We start from the raw sequence: 17,935 nt of genomic DNA on the forward strand, positions 1-17,935 counted from the left end.
ATATCCAATATACTTCTATCGACCTTGCCAGCCTTCTCATCTACCAAGTATCTAGGGTAATGTTGCGCCAGTGGTTGTTCCCCTTATTACAGAAGCACTTAGTCTCGGGTTTGGGTTCAACCTTGGGTTTCTTCACTAGAGTAGCAGCTGATTTGCCGTTTCATGAAGTATCCCTTCTTGCCCTTGCCCTTCTCGAAACTAGTGGTTTCACCAACTATCAACAATTGATGCTCCTTCTTGATTTCTACTTTTGCGGTGTCAAACATCGTGAATACCTCAAGGATCGTCATATCTATCCCTGGTATTTTATAGTTCATCACGAAGCTCTAGCAGCTTGGTGGCAATGACTTTGGAGAAACATCACTATCTCATCTGGAAGACGAACTCCCACTCGATTCAAGTGATTGTTACACTCAGACAATCTGAGCACAAGCTCAACGATTGTGCTTATCTCCCTTAGTTTGCAAGTTAAGAAAATCGTCGGAGGTCTTATACCTCTTGACGTGGGCACGAGCCTGAAATCCCAATTTCAGCCCTCGAAACATCTCATATGTTTCGCGACATTTCGGAAACGTCTTTGGTGCCTCAATTCTAAATCGTTTAACTGAACTATCATGTAGTTATCAAAACGTGTATGTCCGATGTTCGCAACATCCACAAACGACGTTTGGGGTTCAGCACACTGAGTGGTGCATTAAGGACACAAGCTTTCTATTGTCCGCATAATCGCTACTGTCAACTTTCAACTATATTTTCTCTAGGAACATATCTAAACAGTGGAATTAAAGCGCGAGCTTACGACATAATTTGCAAAGAACTTTTGACTATGTTCAGGATAATTAAGTTCATCTTATGAACTCCCACTCAGATAGACATCCCTCTAGTCATCTAAGTGATTACATGATCTGAGTCAACTAGGCCGTGTCCGATCATCACGTGAGACGGACTAGTCATCATCGGTGAACATCTTCATGTTGATCGTATCTACTATACGACTCATGCTCGACCTTTCGGTCTCTGTGTTCCGAGGCCATGTCTGTACATGCTAGGCTCGTCAAGTTAACTCTAAGTGTTTTGCATGTGTAAAACTGTCTTACACCCGTTGTATGTGAACGTAAGAATCCATCACACCCGATCATCACATGGTGCTTAGAAGCGACGAACTTTAGCAACGGTGCACAGTTAGGGGAGAACACTTCTAGAAATTGTTGTAAGGGATCATCTTATTCACTACCATCCTTCTAAGTAAACAAGATGCATAAACATAATAAACATCACATGCAATTATATAGTAGTGACATGATATGGCCAATATCATATATCTCCATTGATCTCCATCTTCGGGGCTCCATGATCATCATCGTCACCGGCATGACACCATGATCTCCATCATCATGATCTCCATCATCGTGTCTCCATGAAGTTGTCTCGCCAACTTATTACTTCTACTACTATGGCTACCGGTTAGCAATAAAGTAAAGTAATTACATGGCGTTGTTCAATGACACGCAGGTCATACAATAAATAAAGACAACTCCTATGGCTCCTGCCGGTTGTCATTCTCATCGACATGCAAGTCGTGATTCCTATTACCAGAACATGATCAATCTCATACATCACATATCATTCATCACATTCTTCTTGGCCATATCACATCACATGACAATTGCTGCAAAAACAAGTTAGACGTCCTCTAATTGTTGTTGCATCTTTTACGTGGCTACAATTGGGTTCTAGCAAGAACGTTTTCTTACCTACGAATAACCACAACGTGATTTTGTCAACTTCTATTTACCCTTCATAAGGACCCTTTTCATCGAATCCGCTCCAACCAAAGTGGGAGAGACAGACACCCGCCAGCCACCTTATGCAACTAGTGCATGTCAGTCGGTGGAACCGGTCTCACGTAAGCGTACATGTAAGGTTGGTCCGGGCCGCTTCATCCCACAATACCGCTGAAGCAAGATAAGACTAGTAGCGGCAAGCAAGTTGACAAGATCTACGCCCACAACAAAATTGTGTTCTACTCGTGCAATAGAGAACTACGCATAGACCTAGCTCATGATGCCACTGTTGGGGAACGTTGCAGAAAATTAAAAGTTTTCCTACGGTTTCACCAAGATCCATCTATGAGTTCATCTAAGCAACGAGTCATGGGAGAGAGATTGCATCTACATACCACTTGTAGATCGCGAGCGGAAGCGTTGAAGGGGATGGTGATTATGGAGTCGTACTCGCCGTGATTTAGATCACCAATGACCAAGTGCTGAACGGACAGCACCTCCGCGTTCAACACACGTACGGGACGGGAGACGTCTCCTTCTTCTTGATCCAGCAAGGGGGAAGGAGAGGTTGATGATGATCCAGCAGCACGACGGCGTGGTGGTGGATGCAGCAGAACTCCGGCAGGGCTTCGCCAAGCTGCTGCGGGAGGAGGACGAGGTGTAGCAGGGGGAGGGAGGCGCCAATGCACAGGGTGCGGCTGCCCTCCCCCCAGCCCTCCTTTATATAGGCCCCCAGGGGAGGCGCCGGCCCTAGGAGATCCAATCTCCCAAGGGGCGGCGGCCAGGGGGTGGAGTGCCCCCCAAGGCATGTGGTGCGCCCCCCCCCCCCACCCTAGGGTTTCAACCCTAGGCGCAGGGGGTGGGCCTAGGAGGGTGCACCAGCCCACTATGGGCTGGTTCCCCTCCCACTTAAGCCCATGGGGCCCTCCGGGATGGGTGGCCCCACCCGGTGGACCCCCGGGACCCTTCCGGTGGTCCCGGTACAATACCGGGTGACCCCGAAACTTTCCCGATGGCCGAAATACCACTTCCTATATATAATTCTTTACCTCCGGACCATTCCGAAACTCCTCGTGACGTTCGGGATCTCATCTGGGACTCCGAACAAGATTCGGTATGCTGCATACTCATATTCATACAACCCTAGCGTCACCGAACCTTAAGTGTGTAGACCCTACGGGTTCGGGAACCATGCAGACATGACCGAGACGTTCTCCGGTCAATAACCAACAATGGGATCTGGATACCCATGTTGGCTCCCACATGTTCCACGATGATCTCATCGGATGAACCATGATGTCAAGAACTCAATCGATCCCGTATACAATTCCCTTTGTCTAACGGTATTGTACTTGCCCGAGATTCGATCGTCGGTATGCCGATACCTTGTTCAATCTCGTTACCGGCAAGTCTCTTTACTCGTTCCGTAACACATCATCCCGTGATCAACCCCTTGGTCACATTGTGCACATTATGATGATGTCCTACCGAGTGGGCCCAGAGATACCTCTCCGTAACACGGAGTGACAAATCCCAGTCTCGATTCGTGCCAACCCAACAGACACTTTCGGAGATACCTGTAGTGCACCTATATAGCCACCCAGTTACGTTGTGACGTTTGGTACACCCAAAGCATTCCTACGGTATCCGGGAGTTACACAATCTCATGGTCTAAGGAAAAGATACTTGACATTAGAAAAGCTTTAGCATACGAACTACACGATCTCTGTGCTAGGCTTAGGATTGGGTCTTGTCCATCACATCATTGTCCTAATGATGTGATCCCTTTATCAATGACATCCAATGTCCATGGTCAGGAAACCATAACCATCTATTGATCAACGAGCTAGTCAACTAGAGGCTTACTAGGGACATGGTGTTGTCTATGTATCCACACATGTATCTGAGTTTCCTATCAATACAATTATAGCATGGATAATAAACGATTATCCTGAACAAGGAAATATAATAATAACTAATTTATTATTGCCTCTAGGGCATATTTCCAACACCATGCTATAATTGTATTGATAGGAAACTCAGATACATGTGTGGGTACATAGACAACACCATGTCCCTAGTAAGCCTCTAGTTGACTAGCTCGTTGATCAATAGATGGTTACGGTTTCCTGACCATGGACATTGGATGTCGTTGATAACGGGATCACATCATTAGGAGAATGATGTGATGGACAAGACCCAATCCTAAGCCTAGCACAAAGATCGTGTAGTTCATATGCTAAAGCTTTTCTAATGTCAAGTATCATTTCCTTAGACCATGAGATTGTGCAACTCCCGGATACCGTAGGAATGCTTTGGGTGTACCAAGCGTCACAACGTAACTGGGTGGCTATAAAGGTGCACTACGGGTATCTCCGAAAGTGTCTGTTGGGTTGGCACGAATCGAGACTGGGATTTATCACTCCGTGTGACGGAGAGGTATCTCTGGGCCCACTCGGTAGGACATCATCATAATGTGCACAATGTGACCAAGGGGTTGATCACGGGATGATGTGTTACGGAACGAGTAAAGAGACTTGTCGGTAACGAGATTGAACAAGGTATCGGGATACCGACGATCGAATCTCGGGCAAGTACTATACTGCTATACAAAGGGAATTGTATACGGGATCGATTGAGTCCTTGACATCGTGGTTCATCCGATGAGATCATCGTGGAACATGTGGGAGCCAACATGGGTATCCAGATCCCGTTGTTGGTTATTGACAGGAGAACGTCTCGGTCATGTCTGCATGGTTCCCGAACCCGTAGGGTCTACACACTTAAGGTTCGATGACGCTAGGGTTATAAAGGAAGTTTGTATGTGGTTACCGAATGTTGTTCGGAGTCCCGGATGATATCCCGGACGTCACGGGGAGTTCCGGAATGGTCCGGAGGTAAAGATTTATATATGAAAAGTCTTGTTTTGGTCACCGGAAAAGTTTCGGGTTTTTTCAGTAACGTACCGGGACCACCGGGAGGGTCCCGGGGGTCCACCAAGTGGGGCCACCATCCCCGGAGGGCTGCATGGGCCAAGTGTGGGAGGGGACCAGCCCCAGGTGGGCTGGTGCGCCCGCCACAAGGGCCCAAGGCGCCTAGGGTTTGGGGAGGGGGCGCACCCACCTAACTTGGGGGGGGGGGGGGGGCAAGTTTCCCCTCTTTCCCCCCTTGGCCGCCCCCCTAGATGGGATCTAGGGCTGGCCGCCGCCCCTAGGGGTGGAAACCTAGGTGGGGGCGCAGCCCCCTCTCCCCCTATATATAGTGGAGGCAAAGGAGCAGCCCAACACACGAAGTTCTTCTTCTGTTGGCGCAGCCCTACCTCTCTTTCTCCTCATATCTCGCGGTGCTTGGCGAAGCCCTGCTGGATTACCATGCTCCTCCACCACCACCACGCCGTTGTGATGCTGCTGGATGGAGTCTTCCTCAACCTCTCCCTCTCTCCTTGCTGGATCAAGGCATGGGAGACGTCATTGGGCTGTACGTGTGTTGAACGCGGAGGTGCCGTCCGTTCGGCACTAGGATCTCCGGTGATTTGGATCACGACGAGTACGACTCCTTCAACCCCGTTCTCTTGAACGCTTCCGCTTAGCGATCTACAAGGGTATGTAGATGCACTCTCCTTCCCCTCGTTGCTGGTTTCTTCATAGATAGATTTTGGTGACACGTAGGAAATTTTAAATTTCTGCTACGTTCCCCAACACTAAACGTTACCGCTACAGATCTATGGTGAGCCAATGCAGCGTCGCATGAATTGGCTTGCCTGCCAATGGGCCGGCCAAGTTGGCTGCCCGTCTGTGCGTGCTGGTGCTATATAACGCACCATGCGTCATATAAGATGTCCCGTATAAGATGCACACCCCATTTGGCCACTTGAGGAGTTTGAAAGCTCGGTTCTTGTCTTTGCTAGTCGTTGTTTTCCTATGTGGACTAGCTAGCTAGTGACGACAGATACGTACGCCACTAGTAGGACAAGCATGGCAAGCTACGTTGGGTTTGGGTAGGTAGGAGGAGCGGCCGCTCGCTCGTCTTCTTCTTCTTCTTCTTCTTCTTCTTCTTCTTACGTGCCTACGTGGTGTGGCTGGGTAGCTTACTGCTGGCCCGCGCAGGGTGGTCTTATGGAATACTTGCTAGCCAACTCTAACGAAGTTGTAAATATGTCTTGATTGTCATGACAATTGTCATTACGACAATTTTGATTTAAAGTGACACTGATAAAGTTGTTAACATGCATTCTGATCGCCATAATTTATGAAGCTCCCAAGAACGAGCTTCCAGCCTCCAAATTTGAGGCTATCGTGTCTCCTTTGAAGCTTGCTCTATATCCAACTATCAACACGGGAGATAAGTTCCAGCTTCTTCTGGCTCGGACCAAGGCCGGGTTTTGAAGCCGCGCAGCCTCTTAGGCACCACCGGCGAGCAATCACCAGGTCATAATGCCACACCCGCCCCCTTGAATTTTAGTGGCGGCCCGTCGGATCCGCCACGTGGAATCATCTCCTAGCTTGCGTGTGAACAGGCCATGAGGTGCCGTGTGTGAACGGTCAGGGACATGCGAGGAGGCCGCCACACTGTTTCTCACCGGGATATGCGTCATTTGACCGTCCACAGTCAACCACCCGCCACCTCCCGAACCGCCTCCGTAATGGCACCTGGGCCGGCCTATAAAAGGTTGGCGCCCTCCTGTTTTATTAGACTCAGTTTTTTTTATGTTGGTTGTTTTGATTATGTGCTGTGAAAGGGAATTTTAAGCAGGGAGTGGGAGAAACCAGAGTTGTCAACATGACAGATATACGTGGCTCCTCAGGACGTGAGCGAGTGTGCGAGTGATGCAGAGTCCATTTGGCCACTTGACGAGGAGGTTGGCGTGTCAATTTTGGAAAGCTCAGTTCTTGTCTTTGCTAGTCGCTTTTTTCCTGTGTATGTGGAGTGGACTAGACAGTGGAAAGCTACGTACAAGTGTACACCACAAGTTACGGCTAGTCGGCTAGTCAGCCAGCCACCCACAGTCTCCCTGCACTGCACCCTTGAGTAGGTAGGAGGAGCGGCGGCCCTCGTGTTACCGTTAGGTGGTGTGGCCAGGTAACTGCCACTCGCGCGAGCGTCTAGGGCAGGGGTGGTCTTCATGAAGGTTCTTCAGGTTCGTGTCATGCCGTCTCTCGTCAGAGGGACCATGCGTTTTATCCGCATTAGGATATTTGTCTTTACTCCTTCTGATCATTATTTTTTGTACCCTACGAATGTAATTCTCAAAACATGTTTTTGCCCCGCTTTATACATAGACCAGGATGTCTATCGACGCAAGGTGTCGAGGAAATCCTATGATTGGCTAGAAGTATTTGTCTGACTACTAATGTGTCCAGATTATTATTTTGTCCAGACTTTCGTCCGTTTTATTATAAAGCAACATGATCGAACAATACAAGGTGTTCAGCAAATCCTCGTACAAGCTGATCAAAGAAAAAAAATACACGAGAAAACATGCCGAGCACACTGGCAGCATCAAAGTGCACTACTAGACGCGTCCAACAAGCCGCTGAGAAGAAGCACATGAGAGCCCAGACCACCATAAGCCGCATCTGAGGCCGCTAACAACCAGTGAACACAAGCCGCCTCCAAGAATCCACAGAGTTTTGTCACACGAACTCCACCATACTGCTGCCGGGGAGGCCCCCTGCCTTCTCACTCCGGATCAAGGAGCGCTGACCCTGTCGGTAACCAGGAAGGAGAGAGAGAGACGACGCCATCACATGTAGAACGGTGCCTGTGTGAGCGTGAGTGAAAGTGATGCAGAGTCCGTTTGGCCACTTGAGGAGGAGGAGGAGGTACTCTAGTCAATTTTCGAAAGCTCAGCTCTTGTCCTTTCTAGTCGTTGTTTTCCTATTTGGACTAGCTAGCTAGTGATGACAGCTACGTCACCAGTAGGACAAGCATGGGCAGCTACGTTGGGTTTGGGTAGGTAGGAGGAGCGGCCGCTCGTCCTGTTAGATGGTGTGGCAGGGTAGCTACCACTCGTGCGCAGGGCAAAAGGGCTGGTCTTCACCAAGGATCTTAAGAGCATGACAACCAAAAATACGAAGGAGAATCTGGGTACCAGCACATACTATATGTTAAAAAAAATAGTAATTTAAAAAAGTTCAAAAATTCCAAATCTCTTTTGTATCAAACATGATCAAGTATTGTAGTCGTATAAAAAGATTTGTCAGAGATTGACTTTCATTGCATCCTGGGTCGAATATTCGGCAAAAAACCACGATATATACAAGTATTATATACGTTATATTGTCATCATAAATCTGTCTTTTTTTCCCTAAAGTCAATAGGAATCATTTCTTGTCCAAACTTTTTATACGAGTAAAATACATGTCATGTTTGATTTCAAATATATATATATATATATATATATAATCTTTTGAACTTTTTCTGAATTACTTTTTTTTGCGCATATAGGGTGCGCGGATACCCGAGAGCACCAAGTTCCCGTCCAGTAGTTATATGAAGTTGCCATGTCACTTGTAGCCAACCTAATAGCCCACTCATACAATAGTTAGACATACTAGTATACTATATATACAATTAATACACGGTACACTTCTTTCTCTCACAAAGTGTGTTGGAGCTCGTGCTACAGCCGGCTGTAAGCTTGTAGTCCGCTTCTCTTCTCTCTCCTCCCCTAGACATAAGTCTAATGTGGCATCTCTTATAGCCTGCCTACGTCACCTTATTGTACTTGCTTTAAGGACATGTTATGCCCTTTCTTCTCAGCAGGACAATGCTTTTTATCCGCTTTAGAATTTCCACGCTAGCGATTTGTCTGATTATTAACGTTTTTAGATTGTTATGAAATATATGTGAAACAAGATTACACAGCTCAAGTCACCGAGTACCAAAAAAAATTTACAGCAAAACACAACCACATCGGCCGGAAACGATATTACACGGCTCATTCACGTGATCTCCTACTGGCACGCCAGCTAAATTATCGACACAAGGTGTAGAGGAAATCCTATGCTTGGCTAGCAGTATCTGTCTGACTACTAATGTGACCAGATTATTATTTTGTCTAGGCTTTCACACTGGTCGAACAATACAAGTTGCTGAGCAAATCCTCGTACATGTTGATCAGAGAGAAATAATACACGAGAAAACATGCCGAGCACACTGGCAGCATCGAAGTGCACTACTAGACGCGTCCAACAAGCTGCTGAGAAGAAGCACATGAGAGGCCAGACCATCATATGCCGCTAACGACCAGTGAACAGAGCAAGCCGCATCCAAGGCCGCTAACGGCAAGTGAACACATGCCACCTACTCCCTTCGTTCGAAATTACTTATCGCCAAAATGGATGTATCTAGACATCTAGATACATCCATTTTGGCGACAAATAATTCCGAACGGAGGGAGTAAAAGAAAGCATTGAGTTTTGTCACACCGACTCCACCACGACAGAAAGACGACAGCCCACACTCTCGAGCGATGCCACCATAGGACTAGCACCGTTGGAGTTCACATCCGAGTACCAGTAGTTTGCATACGAGTCAGATTAGGTTTAGATAGCGATCAAGCTTGCCGTATGATCAAATAATGCGGAAAAGGCGAAAGAATAGTACGCTTTGTGCTCACTATGAGCTAAAGGAAACAGAGAGCAGTCAATATCGAAAGATGACAACATAAGATTAGACACTTACCACAGTTTTTACAGGGCAGGGCAAAAAATGAAACTGCTGCTTCCATGTACACGGCTTGGGTTGCGGTTAGCAGTGTCAAACCAGATGCCATCTAGCCAACTTTATCTTGAGCTGGTGCAACATCAAAAGAGAGAGCGAAGTTAAAATTTGTTCTAGTACCATATCAGGTATCTCACCGCCTGGTGTTCCGGCGTCATTAACCCTCTCCTGCGCTTTCTATCGGACGGACGCGCCGCTTCCTGCAACACTTTCATGCCAGCCCAAAGCATGCATCGGCCAACATTGATGCCGCATGATGTGACCGGATAGGTGGACGGTGCTGACCGGCACGAGCCTCTCGGCCGTCGCCGCTTCAATGTAGATGCCGCGTCCCACTCAACTCTGGCCGCTACGACACATTGAAGCGGGCTGACCTTCTTTTCGCCTGGCCTTGGCCGCGACTATTTAAGCCCATCACCGGCACTGTCCACTGTCCAGAATGCACATGCACAGCCACATAGTTTCGTTTACAACCAATTTGAATATTATGAATTAACTAACACGACGTGTATCAGACTGGAGGAGCCCAAAGACAACAAAGATTCAAAATAAAACATCACAATGTGAACGCTGACGACAACAACCTCGCCAGGGGTTGAACCATTAGTGGCACAGCCCGCTGTAGGGTAAGACCATAGGCCTCCTCCATTTCAAGTTTTTCAGCGGTCATGCCGGCAACCAAGGACCAGTCGAATGCGTGCACGAGCATGGCGGTCATGAGTGTGACCATCCGGAGGCCCCAACTGAGGCCCGCACATATCCTCCGGCCCGCCCGATTTGAATGAGCTCGTAGTCACTCTGTGCATATAAAAACCAAACTGAAAAAACATATTGAAAATAAACCGAACCAAACCAATTTTACGGTATTTATGGTTTTTGGTTTCGGTATGGGTATGAACTTTTCATACCGATTTGAACTTTGATTTTTATGGTATATACCAAAAAACCGAACGGTTAACCGAATAAACCGAAGTAAAAAAGTAAATTTATATTTCTTGAGATGAACAACCATACAAGTTGTCATTTTTCTTGTACATGAGTCAAATTCCCTACTAAGCACATAATTTTTTCTTGTACCGTAGTCATTTTTCTCTTTTTAAAATGCTAAGCACGTTCATAACCATCAATAGATGAATCAATGCATGCATATATATATACCAAAACTAGTATGTCTTTTGAGTATAAATTTACAAATTATTATTACGTCATTTTCAAATTCACGTCAACTTTGCTTATTATGGTATATACCGAAACCATAATGAAATAATTTGGTATATACCGAAACCGAACCATATTTTAATTTCATACCATATTTACCAAAGTATTAATACCGTGCGAACCAAAAAACCGTATAAACCAAACCATGTAAACCCAATAAACCTAACACACATAGTGAGCTCGTAGTCACACCCCCCCCCCCCTTGACGTCCACACTTTTGTGTGATCCGCCAGAGAGGAAGCGGGTGGGCCTAAACTCTAGTGCGTAGGGCCCCATGAGGCTGGGTCGGGGCGATGGCCCAAACGTTGACGAGGAGGGTGGTGCCCTCGGGGACCCGATAGCCATCAACCTCTTTAGTTCTTTGCGGCCACCCGGGGAAGGGAGAGCGGTGTCGACGGGTGCATACGGAATGTCCCCTTGATAACGGCAGCAAGAAAGGTGAGGTGAGGCAGGCTGGATTCCGTCCTGAAGCGATCATTTCCAACAATGTCGACGAGCTTGCGCTGGAGCTTCTTGGACGTCCGGGTGTCGTATCAGCTCCGCCAGCGCCGACTCCACCATGTTCAACGTCGTGTTTGTCCCAGTGGTGAACAAATTCTAAAACAATAAACATGTGCATTTGGTTTATATAAAATAAAGATATACGGTTTTGCTAATCCTAAATCATAATTCATCTAAGATATTTTCTTGTGTATAGCTCAATTTGGTTTGCACTTTTGCACTTTTTCGCTGACGAATCCGTCCATCATGCGGCAGTAGCGGTGGTGGAGGCACTTCATCGTGGCAACGTCCGGATTCCCGACTAGTATGTATCTATCAGGACTGATGCCTAAGCATAATTCTACATCGGGTTCCTAATCTATTTTATATGTTTCTCTTTGTCGGCGAAGCCAAATACAAATACGTGTATACATGCAGCAGCCCCATATCACATACACCACTACCAGTCATCCCCACTTCGGTTATGGAATGGTGATTATGGGTCTCCTCGTGGGCATAGCTAAAGCGGTCTTCGTTTATCCCCTATTGCAATGATTCGGGAATAAGGGAGATAGGCCCTGTCACTAACCTACCTCCTCATCCAACCTTCACGCCAACAGTAATAATATTTCGTCCAAAAAAGGCATATGTTAGATGGTTGACTTCACTCGATATCAAGAAGATTATTAATATAAACATATAGAGAGGATGTCAAATTCTAATATCAAACTATCATAAATATACTTGGGTTCCTCCATATCCCTTAGAACTAGGGAAACTACTCGCACATCGAGAGTACAAACATCACGGGATGGATCATGATGAACATGGTAATGATGCAAAAGTAATACAACAATGAATCCACACCGACTACTGTATTACAAGGAGATGGAGATGGGATGGTGACGATGGAGATGATGGTGACGATGCCCTCTTGATGCGGTGTTGCGCCGGCGCAGTCCTTGGATCATTTACCCCTCCGGAATCCTTCCGGAGGCTAGGGTTCTTCGTTCTGGATGTGTTCCTAGATTCGTCGCAGATGCCGCAACTTGTGTATAAACATATTGCTGGTTTGCTCGTTACCGAGCAAATGCCGCAGCTTGTAATAAAGAGGTCACATTCGTGCATGAGGTGCGGACAGAAATCCATGCATGAATGTGCTGACAACGAGCATTATTATATCTTCACTCATTAAGATGATCATAAAAGCCCCCACACCTCTTATATTCTACTATCGGTTAGCAAACGCATCACGATTCATTAGACTGGTCATAGTGGAGAGTAACTTAGACTAGTAACATGCATATATTACTAGTCTATGTTACTACCTTCATATTGTGTAATATCATATATGTGGTAACATAGATGTCTTCATTTATTACTTTGTAGACTCATTTTGCATTGGAAAGCGCTATGTGATGGTAACATATTATGTTACTCTATTTGCCTCTCTCCTCATTAACTACTTGCCACCTCATCATTTTTGCTTATGTGGCATCTAAGTTACTACCTATGTTACTCCCACTATGACCAGCCTTAGGATGACTCATTATCTTGGTCCCTCGAACCAAGTGGGAGGTTTTCTACCAAGTCCCTATACCACGCCATGCTAGCTACCCTGGGCCCAACCGAAATGACCCTTCTTTGGGAGATTAAGCTGTCGTTAAAGATCCGCATATTTCTATGGCAATGGGTGCGAGGCCGTTTACCTCGGGTACGGAAGTTAGAAAATGGAATGGTCCCGGGGATGGTTTATGCCCCCTATGTGGCGTACCGGAAGACTCCAACCATATCTTCTTTCGGTTTCTGCAGTCCTCCTCTGGAGCTGCATCAGGGAGGTGATTCGCGGTAATTGGAACCATGATAACCTCCCCGACCTATTTCAGGCGGTCCTAAGCCGAGAGGCCAGGACGCGCCCTAGCCTGTGGGTAGTAGTGGGGGCGATAGCATGGACCCTGTGGACGGCTCGCAATAAACTCGTGATTGAGCATGTGATTCCAACTCGTGCGACTGACTCTATCTACAAACTGTGTGGCTTCTTACGACTATGGAGACCGCTCAGCAAGCGGTGTGATCGGGACTTCATCAACAGGATTGTCTCGGCCTTACGCACCACCGCTGGAGCATTGGCGCCACCGCTCCCGCCTCCACCACCTGAGCCGGACTAGTTATACTATGATCCTTATTTTGGGGTTGTTTGGCTGTGCCCCCGGCGCTCCGTCCTTGTTGTACTTCTGTTATGCCCTTGTGGCAACCTTTTTTTGTTTCCTTGGCCGGACCTTTTGTTGGCCGTGATTGTCGGATATTATTGCGGTGGTTGCTTTATAATCTAAAGCGGGGGGAAACCCTATTTCGTGAAACGCATCACGACTCTAAGAAATAATTCACCGGTCGTTCAGTCGAGCAAGTAACATTGGTCTCTCTTTTTCTTTCTCAAAATACTAATATTTTATTCTCCCTTTTTCCTTCTTAAGGTGTAGGCTTAAATACCCATGTCACATTCGTATTTCTTGTATCCGTGGCATGAAAGCTAAGCATACTTCCTTGTACCAAGATTGAGATCTATGAAAGGCTTATATTTTTTTTTGCGGAAAAAACTTTTAATCTACTCATCTTCATCATTGTAGTACAATGAACATTAGAAATAATAAAAATTATATCAAGATCCATAGACCACCTAGCGACGACTACAAACACTGAAGCGAGACGAAGGCGCGCTTCTGTCATCGCCCCTCTCTCGTCGGAGCCGGGCAAACATTGTTGTAGTAGACAGTCGGGAAGTCGTCGTGCTAAGGCCCCATAAAACCAACACACCAGAACAGCAACCGCCGCAGATGAAGAGTGTAGATCAAAAGGATCCAACCTGAAGACACACAAACGACGAACAGATGCAAGCAAATCCACCAAAGATAGATCTGCAGGAGACACACCTCCACACGCCCATTGATGATGCTAGACGCAACAGCGGAACGGGGGCTAGACGGAAAGACCTTTATTCTATTTTCAGGTAGCCACCGCCATCTCGCCTTTCTGAACAGGACATAAACCCTAATAAAACTTAAAAAAAAAATCTAAAAACGGAGCCCTCCCACCGGAAAGGACCGAGATTCACTCCGTCTCCATGGTCCTAAGGCCACTGGAGACGGGACGGATCGGCGCTGGCGGGAGGCAGAGAACTCTAGCCGATCGGACGAAGAAGTTGTAGACCCAACTAGTAGCAAGGAAAGAAATGGCAAAGACTATGTCAGACCGACTAAACTAACCCGATCAACATAAATAAACAATCAAAAGTCCCCGACGACACGTTGGAACCATTAGTAATAAAACGAACGCCAACCATATATAGTCCGTACACTGTGGACCAACAAAACTAATTATGACGTATTCTCTCCGTTTCGAATTATTTATTTAAAAACTAAATGTATCTAGATGTATTTTAGTTGTAAATACATTCATTTTTCTTCATTTTTGTGACAAGTAATTCCGAAAGAAGAAGGTACATAGATATCTCTCCAGTCTCCTGCCTTGCAAACCTTGGCACAACCCACTCCCCACCCCCCTCGCTGCACTCTTTTCTTCCACACAAGGTACATCGGACCGAAAAGAATAGAAAGACGACAAAGATCCATGATAAAACATCACACTGTGTACGCCGATGGCAGTAACCTCGGCACGGGCTGAACCATTAGCGGCACGGCCCGCTGCAAGGTGAGACCATAGGCCTCCTCCATGTCGAGCTTTTCAGGTGTCATGCCATCAACCAAGGTCCAGTCGAACGCGTGCACGAGCGTGGCGGTCATGAGTGTGACCATCCGGAGGCCCCAGCTGAGGCCCGCGCATATCCTTCGCCCCGCCCCGAATGGAATGAGCTCATAGTCGCCCCCCTTGACATCCACGGTCTCGTGCGACCCGCCCGCCAGGAAGCGGACGGGCCTGAACTCTAGGACGTCATCCCCCCATGAGGCCGGGTCACGGGCGATGGCCCACACATTGACGAGCAGGGTGGTGTCCTTGGGGATGCGGTAGCCGTCCACCTCGCAGTCCTCGGCGGTCACCCGGGGAAGGGAGAGCGGCGTCGACGGGTGCAACCGGAACGTCTCCTTGATGACGGCGGCGAGGATGGTGAGTTGTGGCAGGTCGGATTCGGTGACGAGGCGGCCATTTCCGACAACGTCGTCGAGCTCGTGTTGGAGCTTCTTGAGGACGTTTGGGTGTCGTATCAGCTCCGCCAGTGCCCATTCCACCGTGCTTGATGTCGTGTCCGTCCCAGCGGTGAACAGATTCTAGAAAGAAGAAACATGTGGATTTAGTTCATAATATAAAACAAAAAAAATATGGTTTTGTTATTTGTAATAATTCGTCTGAGATATTTTCTTGCATATGGCTCATTTTTTACACTTTTCACTAAACTCGGGTTTGACAAAAGTGACATAACCAAAATCTTTCCGTTTCTAAAGACAAAAAAGTTGAGTTCAGCAAAGCTTTATAATAAACACATGAAAACAAATATTGAGTTTGTACAGACATACCAAGAGGAGAGCCTTGATGTCAGTCTCGTTGAACTTGATCCCATCCTCCTCGCCGGCGGCGGGCGGCGACTGCCGCATCATCCCCAGCATGACGCTCAGCAGGTCATTCCCGTCGCCGTCAGCCCTGTCGCCCCTCTCGCTGATGAAGCCGTCCATCATGCGGTCGTAGCGGCGGTGGAGGCGCTTCATCTTGGCGACGACGCCCTGCGGGTCGAGCCAGCGGAGCGCCGGCACAAAGTCGCCGATGTTGAAGACGCCGGCGAGCTGCATGAGCTCGGCGACCATGTCCTTGAACTCCCTGGCGCCCTCGCCGACGCCGTCGCCGAAGACGCGGCGCCCAACGGCGGCCCGGGCGAGCGCGTTGGTGGCGCACACGTTGGCCTCCTGCCCGACGGCCAGGCCCGCGGGCGAGACCGAGCCCGAGGAGGAGGAGAGCAGGCGGGTGACCATGAGGCGTGTCTCGTCCTGGCGGACGGTGCGGAGTGCGTCGAGGGCGCGGGCGGAGAAGAGGTGGAGCGCGCAGAGCTTGCGGAGGGCGCGCCAGCGGGCGCCGTAGGGCGCGAAGACGAGGTCCTGGTAGTTGTAGGCGACGTGCTCGGCGCCCGAGTTGGGCGGGCGGTCGCTGAAGTTGGCGTCGTGGCCGCGGAGGAAGGCGGCGGCGACCTTGGCGGAGGCGGCGACGACGACCTCGGCGCTGCCGAAGCGGAGGCGGAAGAGCGGGCCGTGGAGGCGCGCGAGGGCCGCCATTGTGTGGTGCGGCTTGTCGCCCAGCTGCGGCAGGTTGCCCAGCACCGGCCACCCCCTGGGCCCCGGCGGCAGCGGCAGCTTCGGGCTCTTGGCCCCGCGGAGGTGCCAGACGGCGGCGGCGGCGACGGCGGCGAGGGAGGCGAGGAGGAGGAGGAGCAGGTCGTGATCCATGGCGGCTGGGTCTTGGAGGGTGGCAGTGGATGCGGGGACGTTTGTTTGTTAGTTGGGCGGGCGCATGGCATGCAGACGCGGCCGTATAAATATGGGAGCTCTGGAGAGCGCGTGCGCCACCTAAATCGCCGGATCGACCAGTCCTGCTACCTACCCGCCCACGCCCACGCCGACGCAATGAGAGCAGAGCGAGGAAGAAGAATGGGCGGCGCTCCAGTCCTCCCAACTACCCAAATCGGAAGAAAGCCTGCAACTGGCACAGTCCTATGAATAAGGACAGCACAAGAGCTTTCCAAACGACGTTTGGAGATGGCAAAAAATGGGATGGGACGTGCACCACTCACTCACTCACTTGGCAGCCGCATATGTTAACTACTCCTCTCTATGTTTCTTCCACGTCACCACAAACTCCTTCTAGCTTCTTGTAGTAAAACACACTTGCAAAAATAAAAGTACAGTTACCCAAAAAAAAAACAATAATAGTCAAGTACAGTTCAGAAAGAGGTACCCATGCTTTAAATGAATCTAAAAGGAGCTTTACCATGTACGTATGCCACAATGATGGTGCCAAATGCCAAACTAGCTTTTACCAATACAATATTGTATGCTTGCCTAACACCCAAAAGCAATAGCCAGATTTCCCATCATTGTGATGAGAGCAAGTACAATAGGTCCTAATCAGCAGGCTATAAGCCATTTCACATCATCAATATCATAGCTGGAAGAGAGAGAAGGGAAGAAAGACAAGGAAGCGGGCGCTTCACTCATCGCCGGCTCTAGCTCTAGAAACAAGAAAAAGTAACCCACATGCAGCCGTGTGCAAGGTAAAAAGCTGGGCGTTCCTTCCTCTCTCCCAATCAGGTGAGCTTCCTTGTCTCCATCCACATACAAACATTGATTACTATAGTCATTTTAATAGCCAGTGTATAGTCAATTTATTGTACAAGTGGGCTGTAATGAAGGCTGTATGTGACATGGCCTTGGCATATAGCCAACAGCCGGCTCTCTTATTAACCATGCTCTGAGGTGGTAAGTTATTTTTTATCTTATTCTATTTGATGGTGGGACCCAGTGTACAGTAATTGGGAACCACATACGTCGTGGAGACGATGCCTAATTCCCGATTATGGGCAAATTTGGCACCAACACACAATGGATGCCCTTATGTTTTATATAAGAGAGGGCTCGGTTCTTTCCTCCTCCCAGGAAAAGAATCACTGGCGATTAGATCTACAATCTACTCCACCTCCCATCGGCGCCGTCGTCGGTGCTGGTGCGGA

General features: G+C 48.3%; 1 protein-coding gene across 1 annotated transcript; it reads right to left on the reverse strand.

The window, feature by feature from the left end:
• Positions 1-14,642: 14,642 nt before the first annotated feature.
• LOC123101915 (flavonoid 3'-monooxygenase CYP75B3) lies at positions 14,643-16,850 on the reverse strand. The gene is made up of 2 exons (XM_044523158.1): positions 15,738-16,850; positions 14,643-15,491 (listed from the first exon to the last, which is right to left on the reverse strand). Exons 1-2 carry the CDS (start codon positions 16,653-16,655, stop codon positions 14,847-14,849), a joined length of 1,563 nt encoding a protein of 520 aa, XP_044379093.1. The 5' UTR covers positions 16,656-16,850; the 3' UTR covers positions 14,643-14,846.
• Positions 16,851-17,935: the final 1,085 nt, after the last annotated feature.

This window comes from Triticum aestivum, chromosome 1B (assembly GCF_018294505.1).
Source record: "Triticum aestivum cultivar Chinese Spring chromosome 1B, IWGSC CS RefSeq v2.1, whole genome shotgun sequence".
Taxonomy (NCBI): domain Eukaryota; kingdom Viridiplantae; phylum Streptophyta; class Magnoliopsida; order Poales; family Poaceae; genus Triticum; species Triticum aestivum.